At 41.3% G+C, this 17,362-nt stretch overlaps 1 protein-coding gene across 9 annotated transcripts in view; it reads left to right on the top strand.

Annotated features, from left to right (window-relative positions):
* Positions 1–17,362, top strand: part of HERC1 (HECT and RLD domain containing E3 ubiquitin protein ligase family member 1) — an 83,498-nt gene that overhangs the window by 62,511 nt on the left and 3,625 nt on the right. For 7 of the 9 annotated variants that reach the window (XM_062501620.1, XM_062501617.1, XM_062501611.1 and 4 more), the window contains 24 exons: positions 674–930; positions 2,071–2,198; positions 3,219–3,346; positions 3,949–4,149; positions 5,047–5,177; positions 6,082–6,281; positions 6,769–6,883; positions 7,439–7,585; positions 8,098–8,199; positions 8,339–8,512; positions 8,797–9,090; positions 9,731–9,796; positions 9,913–10,038; positions 10,458–10,596; positions 11,044–11,225; positions 11,825–11,980; positions 12,497–12,619; positions 13,174–13,276; positions 13,956–14,125; positions 15,359–15,497; positions 15,786–15,955; positions 16,288–16,457; positions 16,624–16,789; positions 17,085–17,161. In XM_062501620.1, the coding sequence (XP_062357604.1) occupies positions 674–930; positions 2,071–2,198; positions 3,219–3,346; positions 3,949–4,149; positions 5,047–5,177; positions 6,082–6,281; positions 6,769–6,883; positions 7,439–7,585; positions 8,098–8,199; positions 8,339–8,512; positions 8,797–9,090; positions 9,731–9,796; positions 9,913–10,038; positions 10,458–10,596; positions 11,044–11,225; positions 11,825–11,980; positions 12,497–12,619; positions 13,174–13,276; positions 13,956–14,125; positions 15,359–15,497; positions 15,786–15,955; positions 16,288–16,457; positions 16,624–16,789; positions 17,085–17,161 (3,664 nt within the window). The remainder of the gene's footprint in view (positions 1–673; positions 931–2,070; positions 2,199–3,218; positions 3,347–3,948; positions 4,150–5,046; positions 5,178–6,081; positions 6,282–6,768; positions 6,884–7,438; positions 7,586–8,097; positions 8,200–8,338; positions 8,513–8,796; positions 9,091–9,730; positions 9,797–9,912; positions 10,039–10,457; positions 10,597–11,043; positions 11,226–11,824; positions 11,981–12,496; positions 12,620–13,173; positions 13,277–13,955; positions 14,126–15,358; positions 15,498–15,785; positions 15,956–16,287; positions 16,458–16,623; positions 16,790–17,084; positions 17,162–17,362) is intronic. The other 2 variants (XM_062501619.1, XM_062501618.1) reach the window with 1 other exon arrangement.

Here is a 17,362-nt window from a genome sequence, read left to right as displayed (position 1 = left end):
GGGTCATTAGTTCCTCATTTGTATGTAAGGGAGAGACTTGATAGAATAAAGTATAAATAGACACACTTTTAAAAATGTACAAAACTTGCTTTTATCAAAGAAATGTTATGGCTTATGACACACGGTTCACTTAAAAATACAGTTGTATTGTGTAATTGCATCTTTCACTACTTAAAAATGTAGTCTGAATGTGCATGTATTCAAAGCCATAGAGCTGAGACATTGAGCCTGTGTGTGCCTCCTGATGAAATCAAGGAACATAAGAGCTGATTGCCACTATCCAAATGCTGTCTTGTGTCTGAGGCAGAAATCTGTGCTGCCTCTGCTCTGAGAGGTCAGGGAGTCACAAAGCAGCTGTGCCTCCCCCCAGGCTGCTGCTGGGATAGGGAGGGTGACAGTGGCAGGTCTCTGTCAGAGGAGGCTTTTCCTGTTTAGAAAGCACTCACTCTTTGACCAACCATTTCTATACGGTGGGATTAAGGCTATTTGGAATTCTATTCTTTTTGTGAAAATGGAAGTGGGGTTATTTTGCTCTTAGTATCAGATGGGTGTTTTTACTGTAGTTCACATGATTGCAAGGTTCTGCTAAGATGCTCGTTGATATTTCTGGAAACGCTGGCTGTGTTCACGTGTGTACTCATGTAGGCATCATCTCACTGTTTTGTCTGAGCAGGTTTAATTGCCCATTTGTATGCCCATCCTTGCTATGATCCTTCTGCTGTAGGCCCTCTGGAGCTGGCGAACGCGCTGGCTGCGTGCTGCCTGTCATCGCGCCTGTCGTCGCAGCACCGGCAGTGGGCGGCGCAGCAGCTGGTGCGGGCGCTGGCCGCACACGACCGCGACAACCGGAGTGCGCCGCAGACCCTTGCCGACATGGGCGGCGACCTGCGCAAGTGCTCCTTCATCAAACTCGAGGCCCACCAGAACAGGGTAAGCACGGCTCCCCCCGCGTCCCAGCATAGGGCAAGGAAAACAGTATTGGTTTGCAATTCCTCTGATGTAACGGTGGTGGTGTTTTGCATCACTTAATTAGTGGTTTGTCTGGAGTCTCTTCTGTTTTTGCTCAAAGCCAGGATTCAAAAATACATGAAGGAAGAGGATTTTTTTTGTGTTCGGGCTTGGTTGTTCATTAAATCTTACCTAAAGTACAGAAAGTTCAGTAGCACTTCTATCTACCTCCTAAAAGCGAGCAAAATGGAAGTGAATCCATCTATACAGCTATATGGTCTTTTAAAGCTAAACAGTTCAATAGAAAAATAGCACCTATATTATTTATACTTTTAACCAAATAACCATGACTCTCAGTGTGACACTGACTAACCAACCAGAAACTACTGCCTGAAATCATGAAGAAGAAGACAGAAAGGAGACAACACCCAAAATCCTCCATCATGTCCCGTATCTATTACTATATTAGAAAAACCTCAAATTTAAAACCTTTCACCATGTGCAATCACACAATTCTATTTAATTACACACCTATGACTTTAACACCCAAATTTGGAAGCCTTCTCCAAGGCTTCAGGTCAAAAAGCAGTGTTCTCCAGTGGGTCAGTGTCAGAAAGCACAGAAAGCTCAAAAACCCCAAGTTTTTGGGATCCAACACACTGGCTGAAATGATTTCCAATTGAAAGTAATTTTTTGGAGAAAAAGTTATTGCTTGATTTAAGTTATGGCATTGCTGATGCACAAAAACATTCAGCTTCTTCAAGGCTTCAGCTAAAGGGGTTGTGAAAATATTCTCATGGTATACAAAGTCAGCAGGATCACTCTGAATATTTCCTTAGATCTTTATTTGCATTTACATTTCTGTCATAGTAGTTAAAATATTTGTGCAGTATTCTGTGCAATAGCTGCCTGTGGAGTATGGGGACGTATAAAATGTTACATCCCTATCAACCCTACTTACTTGCAGTAAATAATGCTGTAAAAGTAGAGAAATAAATATAGTTTGGTTTTTACAGGGTATTTCAATCACAATTTCATTGGTTAGTGTTTGATTAATATTAATGAGCAAACATACCTGAGTTCTAAATTCCAGTTTTGCAATTATTATTTTGGTATTTGTAGGTCATGACATGTGTTTGGTGCAATAGAAAGGGACTTTTGGCAACAAGTGGGAATGATGGCACCATCCGAGTGTGGAATGTGACAAAGAAACAATATTCATTGCAACAAACCTGTGTGCTCAACAAGCTGTAAGTTGATTCTTTACAACAGCCAAGTATTTAATTTAAGCTGTAATTGTGCAAGATAGTGCAGGGTTGGCTTGTTCTCATTCTCCCCTTAAAATCTCCCATTTGTTTTCTGTTGCTATGTTTATTGCATGCAAAATAGATTAAATAGCTTAGAACTGAAAAGAGAACTTAAATGCCAACCTGGTAAGAGTCTCTATAAAGAGATCATGTTAATGCTGTTTAAAAGCATTCTTAATTAGTTGATATAAGGAGACATGGGTGAATTTAAAAATTGTATGGAATTGTCATGTAGCAGAAAGGTGTCTGTCCCTTCAGTGGGCTTCAGTGAACAGCTCCAGCATATAACATGATCACTGCAAGTCTGGTCATTTGATTAGAGTGTGAAAAAATAATTTTGACTTCTGAGATACAGGAACTAAATGTAATTATGCATGAATGTCTTGGAAGTACTTTTTTTTTGGTGGTGTTTGGGTGTGTCCAAAAAACAAGAAAAAAAAGCAAAAGGAAAGAATAAAATGGAATTCTTTAGTGCAGCATAGGTGAGTTGAACTTTGAAGAATAAAGAAACAATAGTGAACTACCAGGTGGTTCTGTGACAATTTTTTTAGTGGTTGGCTTAGTTCTTGTTTGCAGGCTGCTGTTACATGTGGCCTTAAAAGTAACAACCAGAATGATATAACAATTTTATAGCCTTCATTTTTCTGGTACTAAAGGCAGTAAAAAATGAGGTTGTTGTGTATTATCTTAAGGACAATTAAAGGTATCTGCAGCCCTGTTAGAGTTAGGCAAAGCAGACTTTAAAATGGAGTTTTAGAACAGTGTAACAGGATTGTAACAGGAGGAAGAGTTTAAAGTAGAACTGATAGCAGGATGTGCCTCTTCTGTTTTTTATCCAAGCTATTGTTTCATTTCATGACTTCCCAGAAAATTTTGCCATTGCTGAAGATGTTCTGAGTTCCAGACTTTCATGTCTGCTTAAAGGAAGTGTCCTCTTAATTCCATTCTTTTATTCTATTACAGAGAAGGGGACTCTGAAGAAAGTCTGGGCTCACCCAGTGACCTTAGTTTATCTCTTGTCTGTTGGAGCATCAGTGGCAAGTACCTGGCTGGAGCTACTGAAAAGATGGTGAACATCTGGCAGGTCAATGGTATGTCCTGAGCTGCCCTGGGTGCTTCCTGCTCCAGCAGATTTCTAGGAGAGCTGCCAAGCCACTGCATGTTTGTTTGCCCTGGACAGTGGACAGTACCTAAACACTGGACAGTTTTTAACTGTCCAGTTTAAATTCCAGCTCCCACACTGTCTTGTGAACCTGTTTACTTTGAGAAAGGCACTAACCCCAAGTGGATGTGTGCTATACATCTTGGAGAGGAAGACTTTTAATTCCTGTAATTTGTAATACTGGGAGCTTCATTCTGTTGCTTTGCATTACCAAAGTCTCCAGTTACCATGCCTATGGTAATAGACAGTCCCCAAGAAAAGTATAAATGCACTGGGTACTGAAGAATTCAGCTTCCTTCCTTAAGAAAACTACCTAAATACAATGATTATTGAGATTTGTTATATAGGTTTTGTGTCTGCATAGATTAGTGAACCATTGCTTTGTGTTCTTGTAACTTAGATGAATTTGTAGTATGCCCTACCTCTCAATAAGATCTCTTGATTTTTATTTTTTTTCCCCATGGAAAGCATTTTTTCTTTTCTCTTCTTTACAAAGATGAAGTAGTTTTATCAGACTTTTTGATCTCCTAGGAGGAAAAGGCTTATTAGATCTTCAGCCTCATTGGGTGTCTGCTCTAGCCTGGCCAGAAGAAGGGCCAGCTGCAGCATGGACAGGAGATGCTCCAGAATTATTGTTAATTGGGCGCATGGATGGGTCTCTGGCTCTTATTGAAGTTGTGGATATTTCAGCCATGCACCGGCTGGAACTGGAGCACTGCTACAGAAAGGATGGTAAGATCTGCATCAGGATTTGAAATCAAAACTGTGAACACGCTCCCACTTTTCATTAAAGTAGTATATAATAATTTTTGATTACTGTTCATGGGATATGATTTCTGGTTCATGGAGGAGAAAAGTCTGTCTGAAAGGAATCTCTGTCTGCACCTTGATTCCCCCTCAGCAGAGGCAAACAGTTTGTAGTAACCTGGTAAAATCCTGCCATTCCTTGCCGTTGTGGACAGTCAGTAGAGATCCACTGCAGCGTCTCCTCTGTCTGCAGGCAGCAGGCACAGTGTCATTTAAATTTCTCAATGATTGCCATTTTTCCTTCATAGTTCCTGTCTCACAGGACATCAAGTAGCAAGTTTTCAGTGGTATTGTGTGGTTTTGCATATTGCTTCTTCAGGAAGCCTACAGTTGTGTTTGGTTTTTTTTGGTTGTTTTTTTTTTTTTTTTTTTTGGGGGGCGGGGGGGGTGGTGTTTGTTTTTTTTTTTTTTTGGCAGAATCAAGTGAAGTGATATCTACTTGCTAAGGAAGGCAAGTTGTTTTCAGAGCATTTTTTAGAGGCCTGTCTTGGATACATGTATAAGATTCAGTCTACCCTTTTTCTTTGACCTGGTATAGTTCTTCTCACTTTGCCAGGAATATAAATTCAATTATTCTCATAAACAGATGAATGAGAAAACTAGTACAAAATAATCTCAACAGCTGTCATTACAGTGACACTCAGTTTTATCTCTACTGTAGGTATTCAAGAAAATTTCCAGACCAGAATATGTTAAGTGACCTTGGTGGGGGTGGACATTGTGATGCACTTCGTAGTTTAGACAGCTGCACTGCAAAAACCTCTTTGATAGGAGTGAAGTTCAGTTTAGTTTAATGAATGTTTGTGTTGTCTGTTCACACAGTGTCTGTCACATGCCTGGCCTGGTTCAGTGAAGACAGACCATTTGCTGTTGGCTATTCAGATGGAAAATTGCTCCTGGGAACAAAGGAGCCAACTGAGAAAGGAGGAGTTGTTCTCATTGATGCACATAAGGTAGAGCTGGTCTTAAACTAATGCAGAATTTTTATAGTTAAAATCTGTTTAAGCTGTTCTCTCTTTTAAAAGCTGTTTATAAAGATAAGTGCAGATCATTTTAAAACCTCACACCTATTTCTGATATACATATTAACATAATGTACTCTAAAGGAACAGTCTACCAAGTGTAAAAATAGAAGATAAACTTGATGCCCTCTTTGCTATCAGTGACTTTGAAGTCTATGTACCTGCAATGACAGAATTGAATTAAGCAGACAGTTGTGCATTGACTGGATTTAAGACTAATTGTTTTACTTGGTAAAAATTTTCATAATAAATTTTAATTTTGATCATGTCACATGTTTTTGTTTAGCTTCCTGATTTCTGAATATGCAGTTTCAAAGGTTTAGCACCTTTGCTTGGCCAGTATGTACTTATGAGTCATTAATAGTCCATGAATTGTTAGGCTAAGAGCAGAATTCCTCAAATGTAGGTCTAGTAAGAGCATCTTGAGTGCTTCCAAGGGCTGCTCTTGGTGTGTGAGGCAGGGCAAGCACAGAAGGGAGCACTCTGTGGCAATAAATTTCTACTTGCCTTCTTACTGCAGGCTGTCTTCCTTTCCTACCTCAAACTCAAAGGTACATCTGGGGAGAAATGATCAAGAAGGGTTTGCAGTGGAAAAAAAACATCTTCTATGTTTCCCTTTTAGTTTGTTTCAGCAAACTTTTTAAAGTCTTTTTAATTTGGTAGTTCTGAAATGTATCACTGTGACTTCGTAATTGCAGCTCCCTATCTGTGATTTATGTGAGAATGAAATGTTTTTGTTACTAGTAATTAAAAGTTCCATTAGCTCTGAGAGTTAGATTTCCTCCTTGTTACTGTCTTACTTCGTACCAGCTTTTCATTTTTTGCAATCCAACAGGATATGGTTGTTAGTATGAAGTGGGATCCCAATGGTAAGATCCTCCTGACCTGTGCCAAAGAGGAAACCGTGAAGCTCTGGGGGTGTCTGGGGGGCTGCTGGAGGCGCCTGCACTCCCTGGCCCACCCAGCCCTGGTGAATGGCATTGCCTGGTGTGCTCTGCCAGGGAAAGGAGCCAAGGCTCAGCTGCTGTTGGCTACGTGAGTCATTGCTTCCTTGCTCTTTCTGAAGTTCTTTTGCAGGTCTTTTCTACCAGTCTGTAGCGTCTGTAGTAAGGAAAAGGGTTTGTTTGTTTTTTTTTTTTTTAAAGGACTATTCCTTCAGTAAGTCAGTTGTCATGAGATTCCAGAAGTTCCAGAATTCAGATAAACAGAGTGACCCTTGTTGTGTTACCAGCTGTGTTCTCCATGTCCAGTGGGTGCTGGTCCTATTGGAATTTTTTTTGCTTCATCCAAATAAGTTTTCTGAGAACATGTTGTTAGTAGAAATAGAAAAGCTACAAGGTGTGAAAAATAGGAAAAAAATGAATTTACTCATTGGGAACAGGCCTTTCTACTTTAGATTAATTGATGCCATGTAGTTTTATAGGAAGGTAGTGAAGACTATTGGTATGTAAGTTAATACACCTATATTTTGTTAAGTGAATATCTTTATTTTATTTCTCTGATGTCACCTGACATACTTTAGGGGATGCCACAATGGTTTGGTGTGTGTCTGGACTGTTCCCCAGGACATAGTGATCACACTGCAGTCCAGCTCAGCTTGCTCAGAAGGATGGTGGGAGCAAGAAACAAGTGCCAAGGTAAAAGGAGGAAACTTGGTGCATAAGAAATTCTCTTTGCTCATTGTGAAGTTGAGAGGAGAAGAATGTGAGCAAGTTACTTGAATCTCAACATTTCCTGAGAGAAGAAGTTTGCTAAAAAAAGTTTACATTGCATTTGTGTATGCATAGGCATTTTCAGAACAGGAAGTTGAAACATTGATTTAGGATTAAGGTTGAATATTATATTTTGATCTGCTTTTCTTTCCTTTAAAAGTTGATCAGTTTGTACTAAAATTTAGTGAGAGTTCAAAGTTTTTTGTAGATAAAGAGTGAAGATTATTTTCATCTATGTAAATTGTATTGCAATCTTTGATATTGATGGCATTTTGTATGGGGAGGAAAGCTGATAATGTAATCAAGATATCTATAAAATATTGTCATGGTCCTGGGGGTTTTTACACGATTTAGTGGCACTTTAGTGGCCATATGTGTGGATGCTCAGTATTTATTGCAGAATACAGACCATGCATTCTGTCATGCTGCTCCATTTCCTGGAGGTAGTGCAGTGTTCCCTGAGTGTGCAATTGGTTGCAGGATGGCTACAGGACAGCTCTGGAGGTGAAGTGTGTGTTCCAGCTGAGAGGACACATCACGCCTGTCCGCACTGTTGCCTTCAGTCCTGATGGGCTGGCACTGGTGTCTGGGGGCCTCGGGGGCCTCATGAACATCTGGTCTTTACGGGTAAGATCATCTTTGGTGTGCCTTGATTCTCCTTGGTAAGAGTATCTGAAATGGTCAGGGTATCAGACCAGCCTCCACCCCATCACGTGTTAGATACTTTAGAGAAAGCATGGTGAAAAATGATGTTATAACTTCATAAATAATAAAAAGTAGAAATTGAAATAGTACTTAGCATTGAAATGCTTTATGGTTGAGTATTGATTGACTCTATAGGTTTAGCCATGTTAGTAGTTAGGCTTTGCAGAAGCAGCCACTTCCTTTGTAGTTAAGAACAGTATTCTTTTATGTTGAGGACCCTTTAAAGAGCCAGGTAATGTGGATTATTAAACACTTCTAAATAGTTAGTTATATTATCTCCTTAATATGATAAAAGATTCTGCTTTTAGGTTAAGCAGTTCAGTTTTTCAGTAGTTACTGAAAGCTTGGGAGAGTATCATCCCTTAGGAATGTGTATGCACTTGAACAGAACTGTAGCTGTGTCTGCACCTGACTCCAAGCCCTTCTCTCCCTAGGATGGCTCAGTGTTGCAGAGTGTTGTGATAGGGTCTGGAGCTATCCAGACTGCAGTGTGGATCCCTGAGGTTGGAGTAGCTGCCTGCTCTAACAGATCAAAGGTGAGACAGAAATGTTTGGACCTGTGTGTTTTCTGGCCCCTATGGAAACCGGGATGGTTGGTGATAAATCAGTGGAGCTGAATAATCCTGCTTTGTGAATTTTGAGTTTCTAATGTGTCATGTGGCTGCTGTTGCACAGGACGTGCTGGTGGTGAACTGTACTTCGGAGTGGATCTCTTCCAACCACGTGCTGGCCACGTGCAGGACAGCGCTGAGGCAGCAGGGAGTGCTGGGGCTGAACATGGCCCCATGCATGCGCGCGTTCCTGGAGCGCCTGCCCATCATGCTGCAGGAGCAGTACGCCTACGAGAAGGTATCAGCACACCTTCAGTCTCCTGGCTGGCATGGGCTCATTCTGTACAGCTCAGCTGCTTGCAGGCTTTCACCACAGGGCCCAGAAGGCTTCCCTCCATTCTACCTGAAATATCTTTCACTATTCTGAAAGCTGGTAATCTCCTAATTTGGAAATACTTAAAAATATTAGGAAAACTTTGATTAAGCATGGAAGAACGTATTAGCTTTTAAGGACTTGTATTTTGAAGTGCTTGATGTGAGTTTCTAACTGGGTGTTGCCTTTCTCTCCCTGCTGCCCTGTAGCCCCACGTGGTGTGTGGGGACCAGCTGGTTCACAGCCCCTACATGCAGTGCTTGGCATCCCTGGCCGTGGGCCTCCACCTGGACCAGCTCCTCTGCAACCCCCCCGTGCCCCCTCACCACCAGAGCTGCCTCCCTGACCCCTCTGCCTGGAACCCCATGGAATGGGCCTGGCTCGAGTGCTTCTCCACTACCATCAAAGCTGCTGAAGCCCTGGCAAAGGGAGCTCAGTTCCCGGACTCCTTCACTGTCCCAGACCTGGAGCCTGTTCCAGAGGATGAGCTTACACTTCTGATGGTAAAAGTTGATATGCTGTGCACGTGGTATGATGCAGTGAACATCTTTGAACTGTAAACATTTCTATTTATTAACATAAGCACCAGCAGTAAGTGTTAGTTTATTTTTAAATTAACTGGCCAGAATATTCTGTCAAGATTGATCTGTGCGTGTGCGTGTAATGAGTGCAAGTCAGTTGCATATTAAAATACAAAACAACCCAAAACTGTGGCTATGAGTAATTCTCATATGTGATAGGAAGACAGGTAGAGCTTTTGTGGTGCTGTTTTAAGAGTAGCATTTTGTCACATTCCCACATCAAATTATTTTGTTAGTGCCAATCCAAAATACAAATTTTTTGATTAGGAATTTTTAATAAGCAAGCTTCTAGCCTTTCAAGCCAGTGTTTGCGATTGAAACTTCAAAAAGCCCTATGCACCAGTAAGTAGAAAAAGATGACTTCATCATGAATTTAGTTTTTCTTTCATTGATTTGGATCTCGGGTTGTGGATAACAGTGTCATTGCTACTCTGCACACATTTGCTCTTATTGCTAAATTGTTTAGAATAGTTAAAATATTGTTCTTAGGAAAACATGTATAACAGAAAAATAATGTGCATCTCTTGAGCTGAATGTGGTAAATGTGGCTTTTGCTGTGTAGGATAACAGCAAGTGGATCAATAGCATGGATGAGCAGATCATGTCTTGGGCAACATCAAGGCCAGAGGTCAGTAAAATTGACAGTTTGAAGGGTTCGGGGTGTTTTGGAGGGGTTTTTATTCTTTTGAAATACAGCAAGCTGTTGAAAGTGCTCTTTTTGTAAAGTTTCATGCTCTTCCCTAGGACTGGCACTTGGGAGGCAAATGCGAGGTGTACCTATGGGGAGCAGGGCGGCACGGGCAGCTGGCAGAGGCTGGCAGGAATGTCATGATCCCTGTGGCAGCACCCTCATTCTCCCAGGCCCAGCAGGTGATCACTTAGAGCCAGTCATAATTTCATCATTTGCCATCTATTGTTTGTACAGCTTGTCAAAATCCCTCTCTAATGTCTTTTCAACTTGTTGGTTGAATTTACTCTTACCTCAAAATGTGTGTTTCACTAGAAAGGAAATCTTAAATTACTTGACAAATTCAAACCCAGAAGCCACTGAAATCTGACAACAAAGAATTATTTTATATGAGCATGATTTGAAAATACATACACAACTTTAACATAATATATGTGGCAGTTTTGCTTCCTGAAATAACATTGACTTGGTAGAATATTGTCTTCCTATAAATGCAAAGAAAACAAATTAAAAGGAGATGATGCACTGTAATGCAAGTATTGCAGCAGTGCTGCATTTAGCTTACAACTTATTAACATTCCTTCATGTTTTTCTGACTTAGGTGGTTTGTGGCCAGAATTGTACTTTTGTCATCCAAGCCAATGGCACAGTTTTGGCTTGTGGTGAAGGGAGCTATGGGCGCCTGGGACAAGGGAATTCTGATGATCTTCATGTCTTAACTGTCATTTCAGCACTGCAAGGTAAAACTGCTGGGTTTGAGAGGAATCCAGTGATGAAGCACTAATAAGCAGTTTAGTAGTTAATATAATTGTTTCTACTGATGCTCTTGTTGCAGATTTACTCATTAAAATATTGTAGTTTTTAATTAAAAATGTGAACAGCTAAACAAGATCTTCATATTTCCTTAAGATTTAAATAGCAGTGTGTTAAAATTCCTTTTAGAAGGCTTCAGGGAGAACGGCTCAGATTAGGAACATTTAATTTCAAAGCTAATGGCAGGATAGAAGCCCAAGTTCTCCATAAGAAAACAAAGTAAAAGTAAATTGATTGCTGTAAAAAGAGGCCTTACTGTGGTTTGTTCCTTTTCCCAGACCTAATTGGCTGCCACAAGGCACCTATGGATAAATATGTTTAAGAGTCTATTCTAAGTGATGCTGAGCTTTGTTTTCTCTCTTGACTTTTGGCAGGCTTTGTAGTGACTCAGTTGGTGACCTCGTGTGGGTCCGACGGACACTCCATGGCTTTGACAGAAAGCGGGGAAGTGTTCAGCTGGGGAGATGGAGACTATGGCAAGCTGGGCCACGGGAACAGCGACCGGCAGCGTCGGCCCCGGCAGATCGAGGCTCTGCAGGGAGAGGAAGTCGTGCAGGTCTCAGACTATTCCTGTCTCCTTCCAGCTGCAGGCCTGGCAGCCCTGTGCTGTACAGTTGCATGGAAACAGCAATTGCTGCTGCTCTGGGCTTTATGAACCAGGGTGGTCATCTCCAGTGGGAGGATGTCAGTACTACACAGATACACATCCACAGCTGGAGCTACAGAGGACTGAAAATAAAGCATAGAGGAAAGGGGGAGATTTAAAGATGATCAAAGTACAGACATGATTTATAAGTTCCCCTTTGTCCTTGTCAGGACCATAACTGGCCACCAAGACCTCCTCCTAAGTACTAATGATGCAGAAAACTGTATTTGCTTTTTCTGGAGGTTTATTCATTAAAAAATTAAATAATCACACACAAAATTCTTCATACAGATATCCTCCAGTCCCCCTCCATAACATTACTGTTGAAAAGAGGTAAGAGATGAGTTTCTGGAGGAATCATTAATACTAAAATGTCTGTACTTTAGCACTTTAAAAAGGAATACGGTTTAGGGTCAAGGAAGGGGCTACATATGTACGTGTAATAGTCAATATAAACTTTGATCCAAATCTAAAATGTGTGTAAAAATTAACACTTATTTTACTTCCAGATGTCATGTGGCTTCAAACACTCAGCTGTGGTGACAGCAGATGGCAAGCTTTTTACATTTGGAAATGGTGATTATGGTCGATTGGGGCTTGGAAATACTTCCAATAAGAAACTTCCAGAAAGAGTGACAGCGCTGGAAGGTTACCAGATTGGCCAGGCATGGTTTATCTAAAATTAGCAATGTATCTTAATTTAAAGCTTGTGTTTTTACCATATTTAAGTGTTCAGTTGTGGTTTTTAACCTTGGCTTTTATTTTGATTATGATGGCAGAAGTTGACTGTGCATGATTTTTAAAATAATTATTTTTCTGACTCTTTTGATCCTCTTTGTACAAAACTGCCTAAGTTTTTAACATTCTAACATTTCAAGATGTAGGCATTTTTAAGCATGAATTAATGAGTTTTTCTGTCTTTTTAAGAAGGGAGCACGTGTGCCAAAGGATAATTTATCCTTTGGTTCTGTGAGCTGAGAGAATGCAAGTGTTGAAAACATATTGCTGTATTTTTGCAGCCCTTAGTGTCTTTAAGACACTCTAATAAGCAGTGGAAGTTTCAGTGATTTTACAGGGATAGTTCATTTTTAAAACACAGTTTTTCTTCTTCAAGGTAGTTGGTATGTTTGAGTTAGTAAGTCAGCAAAGGCAGTGGTAGTAACATTATTTCTCTCACCCAGGTGGCCTGTGGCCTCAATCACACTGTGGCTGTGTCAACAGATGGCTCAATGGTTTGGGCTTTTGGAGATGGAGATTATGGTAAACTTGGTTTGGGAAACTCCACTGCAAAGTCCTCACCACAGGTGAGATTCCAGGGGAAATTATTATTTGCTTAAACTTTCAGTGCTTTTAAAGATGTTGCACAGTATTAGGAGTGTGATTTCCAGACATTATTAATTCCATGTTGCTCTTTACACAGTCTGGCACAAATAATTCTGATGGCACGTTATGCTGAGCCTGCTGCTCTCAAGAATTTCGTGCACATCATAGTGGCTGTGTCCCAGTAGAAGTACAAACAGTGAAAATCTGAGGCTTATCTTAGAGGAGAGAGATTTTGGAAAGTGGGGAGAAGGTTGTTTATACACCCAGCTACTTCTTCCCATGTCACTCCCCCTTACTCCCTGAAAAAAAAGAGTCATCATACATAGAATAAGGTGTTCATTCCATTGGGGAAAAAAAATAGCATTTGTGTTTCCTGTATTAATTGAAGTAATCCTACAATGTGTGTGCTGCATAGTGAGAATAAAAAATTTTTTTCTTGGAAGCAGGAGTTACAGATTAAATTTGTGTTTGCTTTCTGTTCATATCCCTGTAATACTATACCTTTCACTTTTTTTCCTTTCACTTTACCCCATAGAAAGTGGATATTCTTTGTGGAATTGGAATAAAAAAAGTTGCCTGTGGAACTCAATTCTCTGTTGCATTGACAAAAGATGGTCATGTGTATACTTTTGGCCAAGGTAAGACAAACTGCTCTTTGGACATTTCCATGTATAGGCTTGTCCAGGTGAAAATGAAGAACATTAAGATATATTTCTAAGGCTGGCATAATGCTACTTCTTAGAAACACGCTGCCCTAATCTAAACTTCAAAGCTTGAACAAAGCAATTTTAACATATGCCTGAAATCCAGATTTGTAGCTCTGTCTAGTTTGATCTCGGAATAACCTTTCATTTGGGAAGCTCCAAATTTCGGAAAAACTCCCAAATTTACTTTTTGAAGAGCATTTTCCTAAAACTTCATTGAATTTCACACATCCAAAACCATTAGGTTACTTCAAAGTTTACATTGTCTAATTACATACTTGCACACCTTCAACAATCTGGGCAGGAGGATTTCAACTGAATGGGGAAAAATCTAAAGTCAGCTAATTCATGTTTGCTATAAAGCCATGCGTTTAAATCTAGAGGCCTCGGTTTGGTAGACTTTGGCCTTGTTTCAGACAGAGCATGGACACGACAGCTTTAGCGGGGTAATGAGCGCTGTAGGCAGCACAGGCTTGCAGGGAGCACCCAGCCCTTTGTGCCTTCAGGGTCCTGTCCTGTCGCAGCCCCAGGACTACAGCACAGACCTGCTTTGTGTCCCTGCACTGCAATCTGCCGGTCCTGGTGCCCCTGCAGCCTGTGCTTGCCCTTGCAGATCGGCTAATCGGGCTGCCCGAGGGCCGCGCCCGGAACCACAACCGGCCGCAGCAGGTGCCTCTGCTGGCCGGGGTGTTCATCGAGGACATCGCCGTGGGCGCTGAGCACACGCTGGCCCTGTCCTCCACGGGGGATGTCTACGCCTGGGGCAGCAACTCTGAAGGCCAGGTATGCACTTCTCTGCTCTGCCCTTTGGGGAGGAGACAGCTTTGATCTTCTTCCCTCCCTTCCTCCTTCCATTCCCCCCCCGCCCCCCCCATGATCATGTTTTAGGCAATTTCCAATATTTTCTTGTTTGCTCTCTCTGCTCTTCCGTGGTAGCAGTGTGGGAAAACACTGAAGACATGCTACCCAAATTACTATAGTCCAAGCTTTTTGAAAAAAATGCGGATTTTCTCCTAATTCTTAAGCTGTCATCAGTCTTTTCAAAGAAGTAAAATTAATGGTTGGTGTCAGTCAGAGTTTTGAACTCTTTAGATGCTTCTCATAATGGAAATATAAATGAACCTTTTTAAAGGAGTGGGTTTTTTTTTAAATCTGAAAAAAATTTAGTAAATGAGAAATTCTCCTCCTTCACCACATATATTACTCAAATTCTTCAACTGCAGGCTGCAAATTTAAGAAAGAACCTCTCGATGTATTAGCTACTGGTGTTTTAGGAAGTTTGGGCAAACTTCATTCTGTGCTGTTCTAGGATTGAGTTTTTTGAGAAGGCTGGTTGAGCAAGGTTTTTGGAATAATTTTTGAGGAACGTCTTCGAGGTGTTTTTTTTTAAATTGTTTTTATTTGGCTTTTTTTAGGATGGTACTTCATATTTTTGGAAGAGAAAAAACAGTGTTAAAATGTGGAGAAATTCATTGCTGTTTTATATGATTTTCCTTGTTCGAAATACTGGTTTTATACGAAGTGGGGAAAAAGACGCTTTGGTGATAAAAAATTTTTAACTCACACAATATGAAGTTAGGATATAAAACTCAGTGAAAAGCCACAGCAGCTTCAGTGAACGTCCTCTTTGCGCAGACTGTTTTTATAAACCAGGATTTACATTGTAGAGCAAAAATGCTGTATAAATAGCACAGAGGAGATGCAGGAGCTTTGTTGTCCATTTTTGAGAGACTGCATACAGGACTTAGCAGCATGGATCAGATACTCAGTCTGGGAAAGATTTTTCAAGAAGTCTCCAGCTGTTTTCAGGGCTCTCTTGACACCTAGATATCTTACTCCTGTTGGGTGCAGGTGCAGTATTTTGTCAAAAATGAAAGGTTAAAATATATATATATGGCAATTTATTTTTTTTTAATATATGCTGTAAACAAATAGGTTTTTTTCCCCATCTGCTCTGAATTGTTGCTTGGAGAGTTGTAGCAGTCTTATTATTTGTTGATTGTTGGCTCTTGGCAGCTGGGGCTGGGCCACACGAACCATGTGCGGGAGCCCACGCTGGTGACAGTGCTGCAGGGCAAGAACGTGCGGCAGATCTCAGCCGGGCGCTGTCACAGCGCAGCCTGGACAGCCCCGCCCGTGCCCCCTCGGGCTCCAGGTGAGCACTGAGCTTTTCTGCCTTTTTCTTCCATCCTGGGGTCTCCTGGGCTGCCAGTACCGCAAGAATTTCTGAATGTTTGGGACAAAATTGGTTTAGTTTTATGTCCGTACCTTATTTTGTTTGATATCAAAATTATCTTGCTCTCAGTTTGGCTTCTGTTGTGGTTCAAATCCAGTAGGCAGCAAAGCACCGTTGAAGCTACTGCAAGGAAAATCAGTTTCATCGCAGCCAAAGCAATACAGCTGTCCTTTCTCAAACAGTGCTTGGTTTCTGTTTCTGTGGCAGGTGTTTCAGTGCCTTTGCAGCTTGGTTTACCTGATGCCATTCCACCCCAGTATGGGGCACTGAAAGAAGTGAGCATTCATACCGTTAGAGCCAGGCTGAGGCTGCTGTATCATTTCTCTGACCTCATGTACTCTTCATGGCGATTACTCAACCTCAGTCCCAATAACCAGGTAAAATTCCATTTGAAAAACTGACTTGGCTGTGTTGTTCTGCTAGAGAGTTTCTGACGAGATCTAGATGGACCTTACTAATTTTTTGGTTAAAAAAAATTAAAAATAATTCCAGAATAAAGCCAACTTTGTGAAGGTATTGCTTTACATTTTCACTTACGCTGTCACTGGCAAGCTGATGTTCTGGTTTCCAAAAGCTTACTAGCCTCAGAACTGAAACCAGTAAGTGCTGACCTGTTTCCTGGAACACTGAAGTGACAGGTTTTTATTCTGTAAAGAATTGAATTATATCCTTTATTGATACATTGATTCTCCCTCTTGCTCTATTGCAGAACAGCACATCTCATTACAATGCTGGCATGTGGGGGATTGTGCAGGGCCAGCTGAGGCCCCTGCTGGCTCCACGGGTGTACACCCTGCCCATGGTGCGCTCCATCGGCAAAACCATGGTGCAGGGCAAGAACTACGGGCCCCAGATCACTGTGAAAAGGATCTCCACCAGGTCAGTGCTGCTCTCACAGGCCTGGGTTATACCTTGTGTGCATGCTGACATCCATACATTGCCTTCTGCTGGGCATTCTGAGCTCTCTCTGGGCAGCTTCGGTGACCGAGTGGCTCTGAGCCTCTCTGTGTGAGTTACATTTGTGGCTGTGTCTCTTTCACCAAAGGGGTCGGAAGTGCAAGCCCATTTTTGTCCAGATTGCAAGGCAAGTGGTGAAGCTGAATGCATCAGACCTTCGCTTACCCTCCCGTGCCTGGAAAGTGAAGCTGGTTGGAGAAGGAGCTGATGATGCCGGTGGAGTGTTTGATGACACCATTACAGAAATGTGTCAGGTAGGTCTGTGAATATTTTGGAAACATGTTATAGGAATGTACCACCGTACAGTCGCAGGAAAAAAACACATTGTGGCTTTATTGACATAAAGGCAGGTCCTGAAATAAACATTTCTTTTCTACTTAAAATCATCCTGCCTTATTTGCTTTCTCTCAGTGTTTTATCTTAATTTGTAAGGAGTAATCATCACTGTAGTGAAATACTCTGTTTTGTAATGCTGTAATATCTTAATAGTTCTGCCATAAGTTTGCTTTCCCTCTTTCTAAGAAGGCTGTTTTGTTGTTGAATTTTAAGGAACTGGAAACTGGAATAGTAGACCTGCTTATTCCTTCCCCAAATGCTACAGCTGAAGTAGGCTACAATAGGGATAGGTAAGTTGTCCAGGAACTTGCTTTTATTGCAGACAGTAGTGGGTGAAAATCCAAATCTTCTATTGACTGTTTTAATACCGAATGATGAGACTTCATGGCTGCCTCTAGTACATTTTTTCCTTCAGGGTAGGTGGTTACTTTGTTGTGGAGGCAGGGCATGGCTTTAACAGGGGCATGTTGGGTTGCTGATGGCAGAATTCA

The sequence above is a fragment of the Cinclus cinclus genome, chromosome 13 (genome assembly GCF_963662255.1).
Source record: "Cinclus cinclus chromosome 13, bCinCin1.1, whole genome shotgun sequence".
NCBI classification, from domain to species: Eukaryota; Metazoa; Chordata; class Aves; order Passeriformes; family Cinclidae; genus Cinclus; species Cinclus cinclus.
This window is presented reverse-complemented; position numbering and strand designations above follow the sequence as displayed.